Source organism: Asterias amurensis, chromosome 2, assembly GCF_032118995.1.
Source record: "Asterias amurensis chromosome 2, ASM3211899v1".
Lineage (NCBI taxonomy): Eukaryota > Metazoa > Echinodermata > Asteroidea > Forcipulatida > Asteriidae > Asterias > Asterias amurensis.
In genome coordinates, this window is record NC_092649.1 from 5656161 (window position 1) to 5672792 (window position 16632).

The 16632-nt window shown below is 37.5% G+C and overlaps 2 protein-coding genes across 3 annotated transcripts in view; one reads left to right on the plus strand and one right to left on the minus strand.

Moving 5' to 3' along the window:
* On the minus strand, positions 1-14257 carry LOC139934154 (G2/M phase-specific E3 ubiquitin-protein ligase-like). Its single transcript, XM_071928457.1, has 6 exons — positions 14157-14257; positions 12865-13241; positions 12458-12600; positions 11783-11924; positions 11246-11418; positions 1-106 (listed from the first exon to the last, which is right to left on the minus strand). The coding sequence occupies exons 1-5, from the start codon at positions 14255-14257 to the stop codon at positions 11267-11269; spliced, it is 915 nt and encodes a 304-aa protein (XP_071784558.1). The 3' UTR covers positions 1-106; positions 11246-11266.
* The window catches only part of LOC139933987 (uncharacterized), a 21733-nt gene continuing 13722 nt past the window's right edge, over positions 8622-16632 (plus strand). For both annotated transcript variants that reach the window (XM_071928240.1, XM_071928241.1), the window contains exon 1: positions 8622-8794. The gene's annotated coding sequence lies outside the window, so the exon portion shown is untranslated. The remainder of the gene's footprint in view (positions 8795-16632) is intronic.

Here is a 16632-nt window from a genome sequence, read left to right on the forward strand (position 1 = left end):
CTCCAAAGAAACCTTCAACTTCATTCAGCCAGAGAGAGTCAAACACACCATTCACAATCAAGAAGTCACCTTCAACTTCAATGGTCAGATAGAGCGGTGAAAACATCTAAACAAGATAAAACAACAACATTTGTTTGAAACTATTAAATATAAAGCGGGTTCAAGTTATTTCATTGGGCTTTGTTTTTTGTTTAAATAGGCGTGAATGCAAGACGGATATCTGGTGATTGGTGGGGGGGGGGGGGTGGGCGACATAGACTTGTATTCAATTATTTTTGACTGAACAATTATCTTTGGTATTTTTTTCCCAAAAAACATTAAAAATATAAACAAATCCGTGTGTAGATTTTCTTGTCTCTTCCACTTCCAGCTGAACTTATTGAAGGCCAGTGGACACCTTCTGAACAGAACAAAAAATAAAAGTTAACAAACAACTTTACAGGGTTTACAGAAGGTGATGGTCGATTCCATGAAATGCTTTACTTTTTTAGAAAACATTAACTAAAACAATTATCAATTCTCGATAATAATCGAGAATAACGGATTTATTTTAAACACATGTTATGACACGGCGAAACGTGCGGAAACAAGAGTTGGTTTTCCCGTTATTTCCGATGACCCGATTGAGCCTATAATAAATGTTCACAGGTTTGTTATTTGATATAAAAGTTGTGATACACGAAGTGTGGGCCTTTGGACAATTACTGTTTACCGATGTTGTGCGATTGCTTTAAGTCTCGGCTACATGGATTCAAATTCAGCCATTCTTTTCATTAGCCAGGAAAACACATTATACACGAAAAGAGGGACTATTATACACATATTGACTGGCAATGGGGTAATTATAGTGTACGTCTATTCCCCCGAGGGACTTTGAGTGACCAGAAAAGGGACCTATTTCCCGAGGCCGAAGGAAGTAAAGGGCCCTCTTCTGGTCACTCACAGGCCCGAGGGGGAATAGACGTACACAAGTTACTAAATTATGCCAGTCAATATGTGTTTTATATCATAGCTCGGTCTTAAATGTCAAATAAGAACAGAAATTTGGAAAAGACAGGAAGTTTTGTAGTTAGTTGCAGTTCACGGTTCAAGTCAAGAGGGGGCGCTGTAACCGGGCACTATTTTCAAAGACGGGTACTAGTTCCCGCAAACACGCGCGCGAGAACACTAGACTATATTAGTTCATCCCACGTGACCGTGTTTCAGCCAACCAGAACACAGAACAAGCAAGAGGTGTGTTATAATAGAATATTATATTCTACGCTATTCACTCTGTAGATGTGTTTTGCACGCGTAGTCCTTTGTACTCATAATGCGAATTTAATGACTTTCCCAATGATTTACACAATGCCTAAAAATGTTTCTACTACATTTTTAGATTGCATCAAGTCTCTCAATATTGGCAAATCAGACCCCACCCCTTTTGTTGTATAGACCAACCACAAACGCGAACACTCACCCAAAAGTCCACATACTAGTCCGTCAGCTTGGTTCGTTGGTTAAACCGAACACTAGTTTCAATATGATTCGATATTAGTAATTACATATTAACCATTTTTACTTGTAAATGTTCTTTTTGGCCTCCTGCTTCGCCGCCAGTGCAGTGAATATATAGGTTTTCTCGGTCAAATTCGGCAAATGAGCAGTCAATTTCATTTTCATGCGTTCGAATTTAAGCTGTTTTGCATCTCCAGTTGTTACTGCGTATCAAATTCAGAATTCGGCCATTCAATTTCGTTTTGAGTCGAGTCAAATTCCTTTAGCACTCATTCAATTTAGCGTAGCGTCATTCTTTTTCGTGACACGCCTGAAGAAGCGTCTGCGAATTTGAATGCTGCTTTGATGAATTGTTTAATTGAATGATTATTTTGTTTAGTTGAATGACGCAACATTACATTTGACTAATCATAAAACGAAATCGAATGACCCTTTTGAGTAGCATTCGATTTCGCGCGAAATAGAATAGCTTGGTGGTTAAATTGGCTGCTCATTTGCCGAAATTGACCGAGAAAACCTATAACTAAGGGGCAAGTTCTATCAAGGGACTAAAGTTGACTATTGTCGACCATTGGGCGATTTTGCCTGGTACCCAGGATGTATGTCATGCAAAGAACATTGATTAGTGGTTGACAAATGGTCGCTGATCGAACTTGCCCTTGATTGAACGCAGTTACTGTATTTAAAGAAGAAACAGCGCCCTCATCGTTGTAATCAACTGATATTGTCATTTTGCGCTGTACCTACGTTGTTAGACTGGGCCCCTGTTATTCAGATCCAGTGATTCCATTGGGTATAATGATACCATTGGATAAATGCAGTGACTGAAAGCTACCGTAGAATGGTTTGTTTTGATTGGTCTGACTCACCTCGGTTGGCCAATCAAAACACAGATATGGAAAGCTTACTTTCGGTCGTCTGCACGTATGTGTCCACGTGTGTGGTAGTTTGTATACAGTACATGCATGGTGGATACGGTACTTGCTTGTAATGTTGGTGTAGAATTTGCGTGTATCTCTATGAGAGGTCAAAGGTCAAACCACACTCGTCAGACGTTCAGGCTACTACGTTGTAGACTAGAATAAACGTCTTGCCGCCTTCTAGGGGAAGTATATTCTGGAAGTTAAATAATGTATAGAACAGGGAAGTCCAACTAGAGGCCTCTGCTTTATAGCAACCTGCGAATCCACGTACACTTGAGGGCACTAAAATATGAACGGGTGTCCACCATTTTAACCCCACCTTGGCTATAATCTTGAATCATTTGATTCCTAGTAACTCTGTCAACCCCTTTCTAAATGAACTTATACAACATAGAATCAAGGTTCTTAATAAATAACTTATGAGGGATCAGGGAGAGTAAGGATTAAAAATGTGAGCTTAGACAAAATGAGAGATTTCACAACAGTAACTCTACCCAACACTGTAAGGTTGCGCTTAGACCATTGCCCAATTAAGTTGCTGATGGAATTTAAAACCCTGTTATAGTTGTTATCAATCATATTGTCCAAGTTGGTGGAAAAATCATCACCTAGAGCTCTAAAACTTTCTTGGGGACGGACCCAGTGAACATCAATATTAGGACAAACACCTTTTTGACGGCCCTTATTACCACCAATCCAAACTGCACTGGTTTTACTAATGTTAACCTTAAGGCCCGACATACAAGCAAAATTGTCTAGAAGCTTAAAGGCTCTGCTAAGCGAGTTTTCAGATCCGTCTAGAATAAACACGGTGTCGTCTGCATATTGAAAAAAAGCCTGTATTCGGAGCCATCAACTGTAATACCTTTCAAAGTGTTGTCCCTGCGAACCATTTTGCCCAGAATTTCGGCACACAAAAGAAACAAATAAGGGCTTAAGCCGTCACCTTGCCGGCAACCCCGGTCAATTTGAAAAGATTCTGACAGGAAACCATTTATCAATACAGAGGCTTTTGTATGGGCGGCCAAAAGGGCCAAAAGCTAAATAAAATAAAAACTAACTATATTTTTGAAAACTAACATAAAAAACAAAAATTAAAGAACAATTACAGTTAATTAAAGATAAACAATAATACCAATAATAAAAAAACGAAATTTACGTGTAAATCGCAAATACAGAGCACCAAAAGTTTAAAATGAACGAAATAATAATAAAATAAAATATCGTTAATTTAGAATATAAAGGGAAAAGATGAACAATTAGTCAAAACTTGAAATAATATTAAAAAAAATATTAATCCACTAAAAAAAAATGTGCACTAAATATAAAAAAGGTTATAATAAAAACATGTTTGTACCTTTAAAAATATATACACGAATTGTTTTTATGTTAAAGGAACACGTTGCCTTGGATCGGTCGAGTTGGTCTTTGAAAAACGTTTGTAACCGTTTTTTATAAAATGCATATGGGTAGAAAGATGTTGTAAAAGTAGAATACAATGATCCACACAAACATGCCTCGAAATTGCGTGGTTTTCCTTTTACCTCGTCGACTAACACGTCGGCCATTTATGGGGGTCAAAATTTTGACTCCCATAAATGGCCGACGGTGATAGTTCGCACAGTAGAAGGAAAACCACGCAATTTCGAGGCAAACTTGTGTGGATCATTGTATGCTACTTTTAAAACATCTTTTCAACCATATGCATTATATAAAAAACGGTTAAAAACGCTTTTGTTTTGACCAACTCGTCAGATCCAAGGCAACGTGTTCCTTTAACAGTAAAAGAAAACTAAAAAAATAATCCATTAGAAAAAAATGACATTAAATTTAAAAAAAATCATTAATAATAAAAGAAATGTTTGTCCCTTAAAAATAATTACACGAAATGTTTTTAAATTAACAAGAAAAAAAACTATCCAAAAAAATAATCCATAAGAAAAAAAATTGTTTGCCCTGAAAAATGATTATACGAAATGTTAAAAAAAAAAAAAATTTTCCTTAAAAAAATTACAATTTAGAATTTTTTTAAACTCTTACCTAAAAACCACCAACGTAAACTAAAATTGCACAAGCTATGTTAAAAAAAACCGAAACAAACATTGAGGGCGTAAAATTAAAGACAAATTTTGTAAAGGACAAATATTGTAAAGGACAAATTTTGTAAAGGACAAATTTCAGAATCAACGAACAAAAGTTTTTACGAACTGACCATAAATGAACATAGAGGGCGCGGATGATGGCGAGTCGCGAATTTTTCTCTGTTAGTGGTTTTTATAGGCCAAGAGTTTCCCATTGGCTTCAAAAAGCGGGCCAGTGTTCCCTTATTATTAAAGCTATTATTTGCTCTATGGTCTCAGATGCTGGCCATGCTATTGCAAGACGACTTAAAACTAAAAAGTTAAAAACTATTTGGTGTACGTGTATAAACCATATTGAGCATTGTCTTAAGCAGCAGAAAGCTGGCCTACTCCGACTGGTGGCTTACAATCAGGGATAACATGAAAATAAAATAAAGTCAGTGATACAATTTGCTCTGAACACCAAATGAAGAGAAATTGTGGACTTATGGCTGGTGCCCGACTAAATTTGTTTGCAGTATTTTGCTAACAAATGAAGGTGATGGGCCCTAGCCTGTTATAATTCACAGTAAAAGATTGTTTAATCTTGGGGGAAGGGAATCTTGAGGGATTCAAATGTGTCCATAGACCTTTTTGAGATCGTTTTTTGAAACGTAAGTGATGTGGCAAATCTTTAAACGTGAGCCCATCGACTCTGATTGAACACGTACCTTTTGATATTGTTTCGTAACTTGGAACCTAAATGTGTCTTGGAATGTAAAGCGTAGCTGCGTGCTTGGAACCTAACCATATCTTTTGGAACGTAAGCATATCTTGGAACCTAAGTGAGCTGTCTTGGAAAGTAAACGTAGCTGCATATGGAACGTAAGCGTAGCAATTGACTCGGGCTATGTACACCGTTTTCATATAGAGCGTAACTTGAAGGAAAGTAAGCGTATCTTGAAACCTAAGCGTATCTTTAGCTGCGTAGCTTGGAACAACCATTGTTATAAGGAGACTTTTTGTGAAGTTGAAACACAAGAGCAACTGCAGATCTGGGCCCAATTTCATGGCTCTGCTTACCGCCAAATTCTGCACTTACGATCTCGATTCCCCGCTTACTTGCAAGCTCCGAATTTCTGCGCTAGCCTTGTAAGCATAGAATGCCTAATAATGTGGAGTACGCATGCGTAGAAGCCAAAATTAGGTGCTAACCCGTGAAATAGGCTTGCCGTAAGCACAGAATTCCCTGCTTCCGCAAGCGCCGATTCTGTGCTTACAGTTATAAGCAGAGCCATGAAATTGGGTCCTGGCTGTGTGACATACAATGGGCTTACTCAAGCATAATATTAAAAGCATGAGTGTAGACTTGTACAAGTCCTTCGTAAGTATTATCACAACACCATAGGAACGTAGTCGTAACCATATCTTTTGGAACAACTCATGGGAAATTGCGGATTTTGATTGCTTAGTCGAATCGCGCCTTCTGCTTTTCAACCCACTTGGTTTATAGTGCGACTAAAGCTACGTACTATGAAAGTGTCGCGATCAAATTCCCCTTGGTTAACCATGGAGGATATAAATCTTTCGAACTTTTCAGCACTAGTTTTACATTATTGCACCTTCCATAGACCCTAAATGCTCAACGTGAAGTGCACATGGGCACATACCAAAAGCCCCGCTAACCTGTGAAAATGCTTGACAAAAGCAAATAATTTCATATTTTCCAAAGCGTTCATTCTTTGCTCACGGTGAGCAGCTGCTAACGCGTAGAGTACGAATGCGCACGTGCCGAAATTCCCCACTATCTTGTTAACATGCTTGAATGACATAAGCGCAGAACAGACCCTTCCCATGAAAAATGTAAATTTCTAGTGCGTGCGCTCTAACGTTTTGATTGGCAAAATGAGGGAACATCTTGCTGTTTTGTACACGGCTAATGGGTGCGTGATGGAGACGCGATTGCGCGTCTGCTTACATTGCACAACTCTACGGCGTTTGCCAACCAACAGGGTCTGTACGCATGCGTGAATGTAACTAGCATATTTCATGGGAAGGGTCCATTCCCTGCTTCCACAAGCGTTGATACGCACAGTAAACAGAGCCATGAAATAGGGGGCTCCGTTGCAGGCTGGGCTGTGTGTACATTAAAAAAAAACATTCCTGGGGACATCGAATTTACAAGAGCTTTTCTTTCTTGCAGGTAGCACACACATGATCAGCCATGAAAGCACAGGTTGTTATCAATGATCGTACGATCTTTGGTTTTTATTGCACCACCATACATGGACTGTACATGAACATGTACATCTACCCATGTAAAATAAAAGTATTTATTTTATTTTAATTATGGCTCCATGAAATCACATGTTTCAACCCATAGAGCTATTCTAATAACATGATAATAGCTTTAGTAGGGAACACTGGCCCGGCGAGAAGTGATATACGATGAATGATGCTGTCTTGCAGCCAATGGGAAAATCTTGGACGAAGTCTTGAACTTAAAAACCATTGGGAAAAGAAATTCGCGACTCGCCATTATGTGCGCCCTCTATGTTCATTTATGGTCAGTTCGTAAAAACTTTTGTTCGTTGATTCTGAAATTTGTCCTTTACAAAATTTGTCCTTTACAAGATTTGTCCTTTACAATAATTCTCTCTGCTATACAAGAAGAGGCCAGTTTGTACGTAATATTTAATAGGGAAATGGGTCTCCAGTTCTTCAAGAATTGACGGAGTTTATCCCCTTTTGGTAACAGGGTGATAATCCCATATTGCTGGGTGACTGAAAAACTTTCGTAGCCAAAATTCAGAGACCGCAATAGAAACCATGCCAAATCTGAAATCGTGCCAACATTATCCAAGTTGGTCAGCCAAGTATGGGATAATAATATCCACGATTTGAAGAGTGTCATGTAAGACGAGTTGGACAGCCAAGTATGGGATAATAATATCCATGATTTGAAGAGTGTCATGTAAGACGAGTTGGGCAGCCAAGTATGGGATAATAATATCCATGATTTGAAGAGTGTCATGTGAGATAACATTATCCAAGTTGGTCAGCCAAGTATGGTATAATAATATCCATGATTTGAAGAGGGCCATGTGAGATAACATTATCCAAGATGGTCAGCCAAGTATGAGATAATAATATCCTTGATTTGTAGAGGGCCATGTGAGATAACATTATCCAAGTTTGTCAGCCAAGTATGGGACAATAATATCCATGATTTGAAGAGAGCCATGCGAGATAACATTATCCAAGTTGGTCAGCGAAGTATGGGACAATACTATCCATGATTTGTAGAGGGCCATTGAGATAGCATTATCCAAGTTTGTCAGCGAAGTATGGGATAATAATATCCATGATTTGTAGAGGGCCATTGAGATAGCATTATCCAAGTTTGTCAGCCAAGTATGGGATAATAATAAACCCAAAGGAACCAACTTCAAAAACATTAGAAGACAACCTACAGTCAAATGGAATGAGTCTGACAACACTATTGGACACAGGCCCTCCAAAAAGATTCTGCTCTCGAAGTAAACACATTATGACATTTGTTCACAATAAGTGTGACCTTGTACATTATTTGGCTTTTATGGCAGGCAAGATACTGCACTATATTCATATGGGAAAGTTGACATTTTGTGTCATAATTTCCACCTGAATCCAAGAGTTATGAAAGAAAAAGCTAAACAAGCTTTGAGATGTGCCCCCTTTCATCATATCAAAAGTTTAGAATTAAACAGTGCAATCTTCATAAAATGCAAGATTTTATGTTTTCTTCCATTAGGCTGTGTACAAATCGTGCCTGCATGAAGTCCATGCTTGGTGGCTCTTTTGTTAACATGTGAAGTCACAGGTCACATCTTCTATATATGAAGGTGTCGGCATTACAATGAAACCTGTATTTGCACGTACTCTATGTAGGAGCCCATTCATCGTTCATCGAGCCTATTTTTTTTATATGGTATATGATTTCCATTCTCTACCAATACGTGCAAATATCGTTCTGCATCAATACACAAAAGTTGTTTTGGCTTGAGCTTAAAGCTTTCACAATAGTCTGACGTCATCATTATAGATGTATATGTAGGTGAGCAAAACTTGAAATATTTCATACTGGTTGCGCAATGTCCCAATTGGCGTCACTTCATTTACAGCGTATTTACGGAAGACAGTACGTGACCACCGCCATTTTAGCCTATGAGTCGTGGACTGTGAAGTTTACCTAAGAGCTTGTACGTGATTTTAAGGTCTAACGAAGTTGTCTTTGCTGCCTATTCTAACCTCTCTGTCGTGGCAGAATACCAGGTAAGTGTTCCCATGGTGGAAGGAAACTTTGATACTTGTGTAGGCCCAACTGACAAATTAATCAAGAACACCCAATATTTCCAAAATGAACTCATGTGAACTTAAATTTTTCCATAAAATTTTAGATTTCGCTGAAACGTATTTTTTTGCACATTTTCCGGGAATAATGATCAAATATCTGCACATTTGAATAAGTGAGGTAATATGTTGCTATTTAAGAATCACATTCTGTGAGATTAAACAAATTTGTGTTAAAAAAAAAGTTATTGCGGATGCATTTTGACGCTATGTGCTCGGACAATAATATCAATGATTTGTAGAGGACCATGTGAGATACCATTATCCAAGTTGGTCAGCCAAGTATGGGATAATAATATCCATGATTTGAAGAGGGCCATGTGAGATAACATTATCCAAGTTTGTCAGCCAAGTATGGGATAAGAATATTCATGATTTGAAAAGGGCCATGTGAGATACCATTATCCAAGTTGGACAGCCAAATATGGGATAATAATAATAGGGATAACTTTTACTGAAAAGTAAGGGTGTCTCTTTGCACACTTGTTTGTCTGATACATAATTTCAACTGAATGTAAGGGTGTCTCTTTGCACACTTGTTTGTCTGATACATAATTTCAACTGAAAAGTAAGGGTGTCTCTTTGCACACTTGTTTGTCTGATAGACAATTTCAACTGAAAAGTAAGGGTGTCTCTTTGCACACTTGTTTGTCTGATACACAATTTCAACTGAAAAGTAAGGGTGTCTCTTTGCACACTTGTTTGTCTGATACACAATTTCAACTGAAAAGTAAGGGTGTCTCTTTGCACACTTGTTTGTCTGATACACAATTTCAACTGAAAAGTAAGGGTGTCTCTTTGCACACTTGTTTATCTGATACACAATTTCAACTGAAAAGTAAGGGTGTCTCTTTGCACACTTGTCTGATACATAATTTCAACTGAAAAGTAAGGGTGTCTCTTTGCACACTTGTTTGTCTGATAGACAATTTCAACTGAAAAGTAAGGGTGTCTCTTTGCACACTTGTTTGTCTGATACACAATTTCAACTGAAAAGTAAGGGTGTCTCTTTGCACACTTGTTTGTCTGATACACATTTTCAACTGAAAAGTAAGGGTGTCTCTTTGCACACTTGTTTATCTGATACACAATTTCAACTGAAAAGTAAGGGTGTCTCTTTGCACACTTGTTTGTCTGATAGACAATTTCAACTGAAAAGTAAGGGTGTCTCTTTGCACACTTGTTTGTCTGATACACAATTTCAACTGAAAAGTAAGGGTGTCTCTTTGCACACTTGTTTATCTGATACACAATTTCAACTGAAAAGTAAGGGTGTCTCTTTGCACACTTGTTTGTCTGATAGACAATTTCAACTGAAAAGTAAGGGTGTCTCTTTGCACACTTGTTTATCTGATACACAATTTCAACTGAAAAGTAAGGGTGTCTCTTTGCACACTTGTCTGATACACAATTTCAACTGAAAAGTAAGGGTGTCTCTTTGCACACTTGTCTGATACACAATTTCAACTGCAAAGTAAGGGTGTCTCTTTGCACGCTTGTTTGTCTGATACACAATTTCGACTGAAAAGTAAGGGTGTCTCTTTGCACACTTGTCTGATACACAATTTCAACTGAAAAGTAAGGGTGTCTCTTTGCACACTTATTGTTTGTCTGATACACAATTTCAACTGAAAAGTAAGGGTGTCTCTTTGCACACTTGTTTGTCTGATACATAATTTCAACTGAAAAGTAAGGGTGTCTCTTTGCACACTTAATTGTCTGGTACAAAATATATTGATAAACCTTAGAATGTCAATATCAAGCAGCTTCTAGTTGTTTCATTACAGAATGATGAATTGGAAATTTATTCAAAAATTCTCGAGCTTGTCTTAAAATGTTAAGGGTACAGGTTTTGCAATTGCGAGAGGAGACATACAACTGTTGGATATCCTGTGTCCCAAATAAGCTTCAATTTTACCAACTGTGTAAAATAATCCACTCAGTTGTGTGCCTTGTTACTTGTAAACCACTAATCCAAACAATCTTTGTCAAAAATTCAATTCAATACACATGTAATTGAATGAAAGACAGCAACACATGTTGCAAAGATGCTACCGAATTGGAGATGGCTGATGTGATCTGGGCCCAATTTCATAGAGCTGCTTAAGCAGAAAATATTGATTAACAATGATTTGCTTAGCAGAAATGAGCAGGATACCAGTCACAAATTGTACATGTGACAAGGTAGTTTGGCTGGTAACCTTATTCTGCTAAGCATAATTTTGTTGTGCTTAGCTTGTTTTTGTGCTTAAGCAGCTCTATGAAATTGGGCCATGTTAGACTCGATCCAAGCTTAAACCATACCAAAATCTGTATTCTTGAACCCATAATCAAACATTTGGTAAACAAAATCTGTATCGGGAGCAGTGTTACCTTGCAATGGAATGGTGAGAATTATGGTGTTTGTGCAAGTTTGAGCCCTTGGTAGATATGATGCAGAAGGTTCAAATTACTTGTGGGATGTTGTTCAAAACCAAGCAGTGGTGGTGTAGGTAAACCTGTGATGAACTGTAACACGTCTGAGAGCAACACCAGTCTTCTCCCCTCTATACATTGTATGAAGAAAGGGAAGTCGATGTTTAGTAAATTAGAACAAAATGTGTCATTATTCCCTATTATGTCATCAGCATACTTTATAAGACTGTTGGTTCCAAAAGAAAATTTAAATTGCTTAATAGCATGTTTTATAAATTTGTATTTCCCTCTTTGGTTTAACTGCAGTGGATAAAGTGTATTTCTCACATATAGTCATGCAACTACAGTTTGTCAACAAAAGAGGACAAGTGCCTGGTACTGCAATGTAGTGCATACATGTATGCACACATTTTTCCTCTTCATGCCACAAAAACGTGTACCCATAGAAATTACAAGTATAGTTTTGAGGAGTTAATTATGCAAGTATGTGCTTACCTGATACTTGTCTTAAGTACCTGATGAAGGTACTCATTGTGGCTTCCTCTTTTTGGAACATGTGCAGAAATGATGACATTGTCAAGTCACTGGGTGTACTTTGTAATAACAGAGACTTACATTGTGGGAAAGCGGTCAACAACTGCATGGTACGATACAAAATGGTGAAGAAATTGATAACCAATGTTCACTGGAAAACTAAGTTCCAGATTCCATCAAAAAATGTTGTCCAATTGACTTGCATTAGCAGGAACCACTGACTTGCTGTTTATGAAATGAAATAGGAAACTGTTTGTTTCTTGATCATTAAGGTTGCAAACACCTCCACATTTTAAGGCATTTTAAACAATTTGGTATTGATAATTAGGATTGTATTACTAAAAATCGTTATCAATTGAGTCAATTCAAAAGCGGGCTTGTAAAATTATCATAGGCCCTGAACACACCAGCTAATGAAAGAGATCTTTCTGAATGCAACTTAGTGACTAGGGCTATTAGGAATGCACTTGAACTGTGCACATTACATTTGCCAATTCTTCTAAAAGGTGCTGTTTCTGAAAGGTACTGCAATTGCTTTGAACTTAACACCAATATCCATTAATTACTATTAAATTAGGCAACACCTTTTCAATCAAAACTTTTAATTAATTAACGGTGCAAGTAAAAACTTCAAACCTGTAATATGCCCGTTGTTCTCAATCCTTCCACAAATTGTTCAAGTGCACTGCCAGCAGTTATGACTGCAGCCCCAAGTAAATCTTCCACCAGGCTCGTTGCTAAGAAAGTGGTAGGTGGACCTCCTTGTAGAAGACACAAACCTGTTTGAAAAAACAATAATACAAGTAAATTTCTGCACAGGTGAAGAACTTCTGCACATAATTCAGCAACACTCCTGTATTGTAACTGTATACATGCTTTTGCATAAATATTGTACAATTATCTTTAGAGTGAACATGAAATGCAAGATATTGTACAAAAATAACATTGATTTTTCTTGTTCACAAACAAATTTAAAACAAATCGAAACAACAAAACAAACCATAAATTTGTTGCCAAAAAGACCCCACAAATTGTTAACTCACCGATTAAAATGCCTGATGTCTTATACACCGAATTAAGGAATGCTGGGTTGTTGCCCAGAACATACCCTCCATCATCACTGTCATCACTGAATACTCTGGCAACAACTTCTTTAAGCCAAAGTCTAAATAATTCTTGTCTTGGTCCACCGTAGTCGCTTGCCTCTTCTCCAAAAAACTCCACACTTATAGGAATGTTTGGCCTGAAGTTATCCACCACCAGTTCACTAACTAGATCATCCATAACGGACGATCTAGAGATAAAAACGTTCAAAGTTTCCCCTTCCATTTCATCTGGTGTTACTGGGTCGAGCTTTCTTCCTTCCATAAACATATTAATGTATGTGGTAAGGCAGACGAATGAGGAAGTATCTTGATCCCTGTTAAGTATAAAATAACAACAATAGTAAACCACTGATGACATTGTTGTAATTAATTTAAAAATAACCAACAGATAAAAGCTTGTAAGTGCAGATTTTAAATTGTTATTACAAATGCAAGCAACAAATAAAAAACAAAGATTCAAAATAGTTATTGTTATGATAAAAAGCACAGCATCTCTCTGTGTATAAGGTGAATAAATACAAGCATTGTTGGAGTTATGATGAAAACACTACCTTCTTTTTCTCAAATTAAACAAATCATTAGTTAAAATGGATAAATTTCAGTGAGACTATAGCATTCAAGAGGACAGAATGGGGAAAGCTTGTGTCCGCCTGCTGTGCAGCCAACTGATGATGACGATGATGGTAAAACTTAACTGGATTTTGTGTTAGGGAACTATATCAAATTGCCATTAAATACATCAGCATGTACATTATTCAAAAAAGAACGTACGACAGGCCCTGGATTGCATGAAAATGAGAATAGGGTAAGCAAAAAGTAAAACAAACATGAGAAAAAACAGCGATGCTATTGGAACCCCCAATACAAGCCATGTAAAATCTAGCCAACCCACATTTTCTTGTATCAAGTGCAACCCCACCCAAGATAAAGTCCAATATGTAACTTTTAACTCAAGTTACAGTCTAGAAACCAGTTAGACTAGCGAGATGCCGCGCTTCGCGCGGCACCCCGCTAGATGAGGAGGATTCTAGTATACAAATGTTGTAAAAGGTAATGTGGGGGCAAGGGAGGTATTCTTACAGGTAATAATCATTTCGTAGGATTGGATTAGAAATTGTATTTATAATCGGTATGGAAATATGTCATTAATGTTGTATTTTAACAAAAATTAATTGTTGAGCGTGCACAACTTAGTTGTGAAACGTCGCGACTCGTCGCCCCCTCCTCACCTTCTCTCTTGCGTTCTCCAACTAAAGGAATTGGTGTTTGTTTCTGGAATTGAGCTTGAATATTGGGGATGAGTATACTTGGCAATGACGGTACTTGGCATGATATGTAGGGTTTTTCGTAATATTTTAGTGTTGATCGAGCGGGCCAACGTATTATCCGTAATGTGGATTATGTTTCGCCTCTTTTACGCATAGTTTTAATTCAATCGGCCTTTGTCATTGTGTCAATTTTATCCACTGCACTGAGTATTTCCCAGCTAAGATGACTGTAAGGGTAATAATGCTTAGTCGACTAAAAATATAGCACGTACACTGCTCCAATGACACACTTAGTTTATTGTGTTGAGCACATTTGGTATAATTAAGTTACACTTGGCAAAATGTACATCCTGAGTCCTGCCCAAACTGCTTTCATTATAGTTACGAACTTTGTAAAACATTTGCCTTGTTATTTTGAGGGCCTGTACGTCCAGTTTGGTTAATTTATATGGAGACGGGCCAATCGGACAATGTATAACACGCTGAATTTGGAATCAGCAGTGGTATTTGGTTCCCTTAGCAACAAATCCATAGTCATCGATAGCCACGGATTTGAGTAGTCTAAGTCTGGTCCAACGACGCATACAAAGTTGTCTGAGCACCAAATGAAGCGAGTTTTCGGAACATGCTGTGCAACAGAATGATATCTAATCTACTGTTTTTACCACCGCTTTTGGGAGTAACATAGCGTCGGCCTCATTAATTTTTAGTTTATTCTCATATCAAATAATTCTCATGTAAACTTTCTGGTCAACATCCGCCGGGGCGCGCGCCCCGCGTGACGAAGTCCCCTGATAAAACATCGAATTTTATATGTTATCATAATTATCTGTGGAACCCTATACAAAACTAAAATAATAGAAACGGTAATTTTATTGGTCTTTAATAATTACTCCTGCATTCTCTCACTTAATTCACTTTCAGAAAACATTTGCCTAGTTATTTTGAGGGTTTGTATGCCAGCTACCCCTACATCCTCTCACTTAATTCACTTTCAGAAAACATTTGCCTAGTTATTTTGAGGGTTTGTAGGCCAGTTTGGTTAATTTTGTATGGAGAAATTCGTAAAAAGTACCGGATTCAGCTGCACATGAGGGCTCTTTCGATAACAAAACCCGACGGCCGATTGCTTAATACAAAACGGATTTGGCAAAATCTACATCCTGAGTCCTGACGTGACCAAACTGCGTTCTAACAATTTTGTTGCTTCAGAACTTTGAATGGAATGTTCGTTTACAGCTTCAAAACAGCCGTTGATGTTTCACAAAGTTCGTAACTATGAAAGCATACTATTCTTAAACGGTGATTTCACGACTCTTGTGTAGGTTTAACTGCCAAAACCTATACAATGTATATGAAAAGAATCAGTAATGTATTGATTTTCTTTTGAAAATGTTTCAACTTTTGCGTGTATACGTACTGTGTGTGGGGAATGACTATGGACTGTACCACTAGTGGTGCAGAGTTAAATGGAACAAATAAAGTTTCACAACAGTGGCTTGCTGTTTGATGCGTTTAAAAAATGCTGGAAGGTTGGGTAGGCCTACATGAGTGACTTAATTGAAATAGACACATATGTAACAGATGCATGTATTAATTGAAATAGACACATATGTAACAGATGCATGTATTAAAACCTAATGTTTTTTATTTATAACGCGAAATTAAACCCCCCCCCCCCTGTACAAAATGGTATACACACAATGCCATTTACCCCTCTGCGAAACATCAATGGGTCACTCTGGAATGTTAATGGAAGTCCGAGGTTGCCACCCACTTCAAACCTAAAGAGATGGCCTTGTGTACAGCCTAAATCCTGGAGTGGCTTTGGGGTCTTGTAGGGATCTGTAGTTCTTCTGGCTAATTAACCTCTGGACTTCATGTCTCCAAAGTGAGGCTCTATCATCTCTTGTCTTATAATAGTGGTGGAAAAAGTAGGAACTTTACAATCTTCTGGTTAAAGTGTAGTCATTTTAAATATGCAAGGAGAACATAACACTGTGAAGTTTGAAGGTTATACAAAAAAAGTGAGCTTAGAAAGTGTGTCTTGTCGACAATCGCCATGGAGAAGAAAAGAAGAAAAAAAAATACAAAAACAAGAATGAGATGAGTTGATAAATTTCCCACAATCTTCGACTGCAGTTTAAAGATAAATGAAAAAGGCCAAGCTGTTCAGAAAATGTAATATTCTAAAAATTAATCATTTGCTTTTTCAAAGTTACTTACTTTGACGCTGATGGCCACCAACTGCACTGTCTGCCATACGGCACTGTAGATGAGGACCTCCCTCTGGTCTGAAAACAAAGACAAATATTCAAACTATTTATTTATTTATATATTTATTATTTGATTTGCCGTAAAAACAGTACATAACAAAATACATGACAATATACCCCAAGATGGGTGAGGTACAGTAAAAGCAGATACATGCATGTAC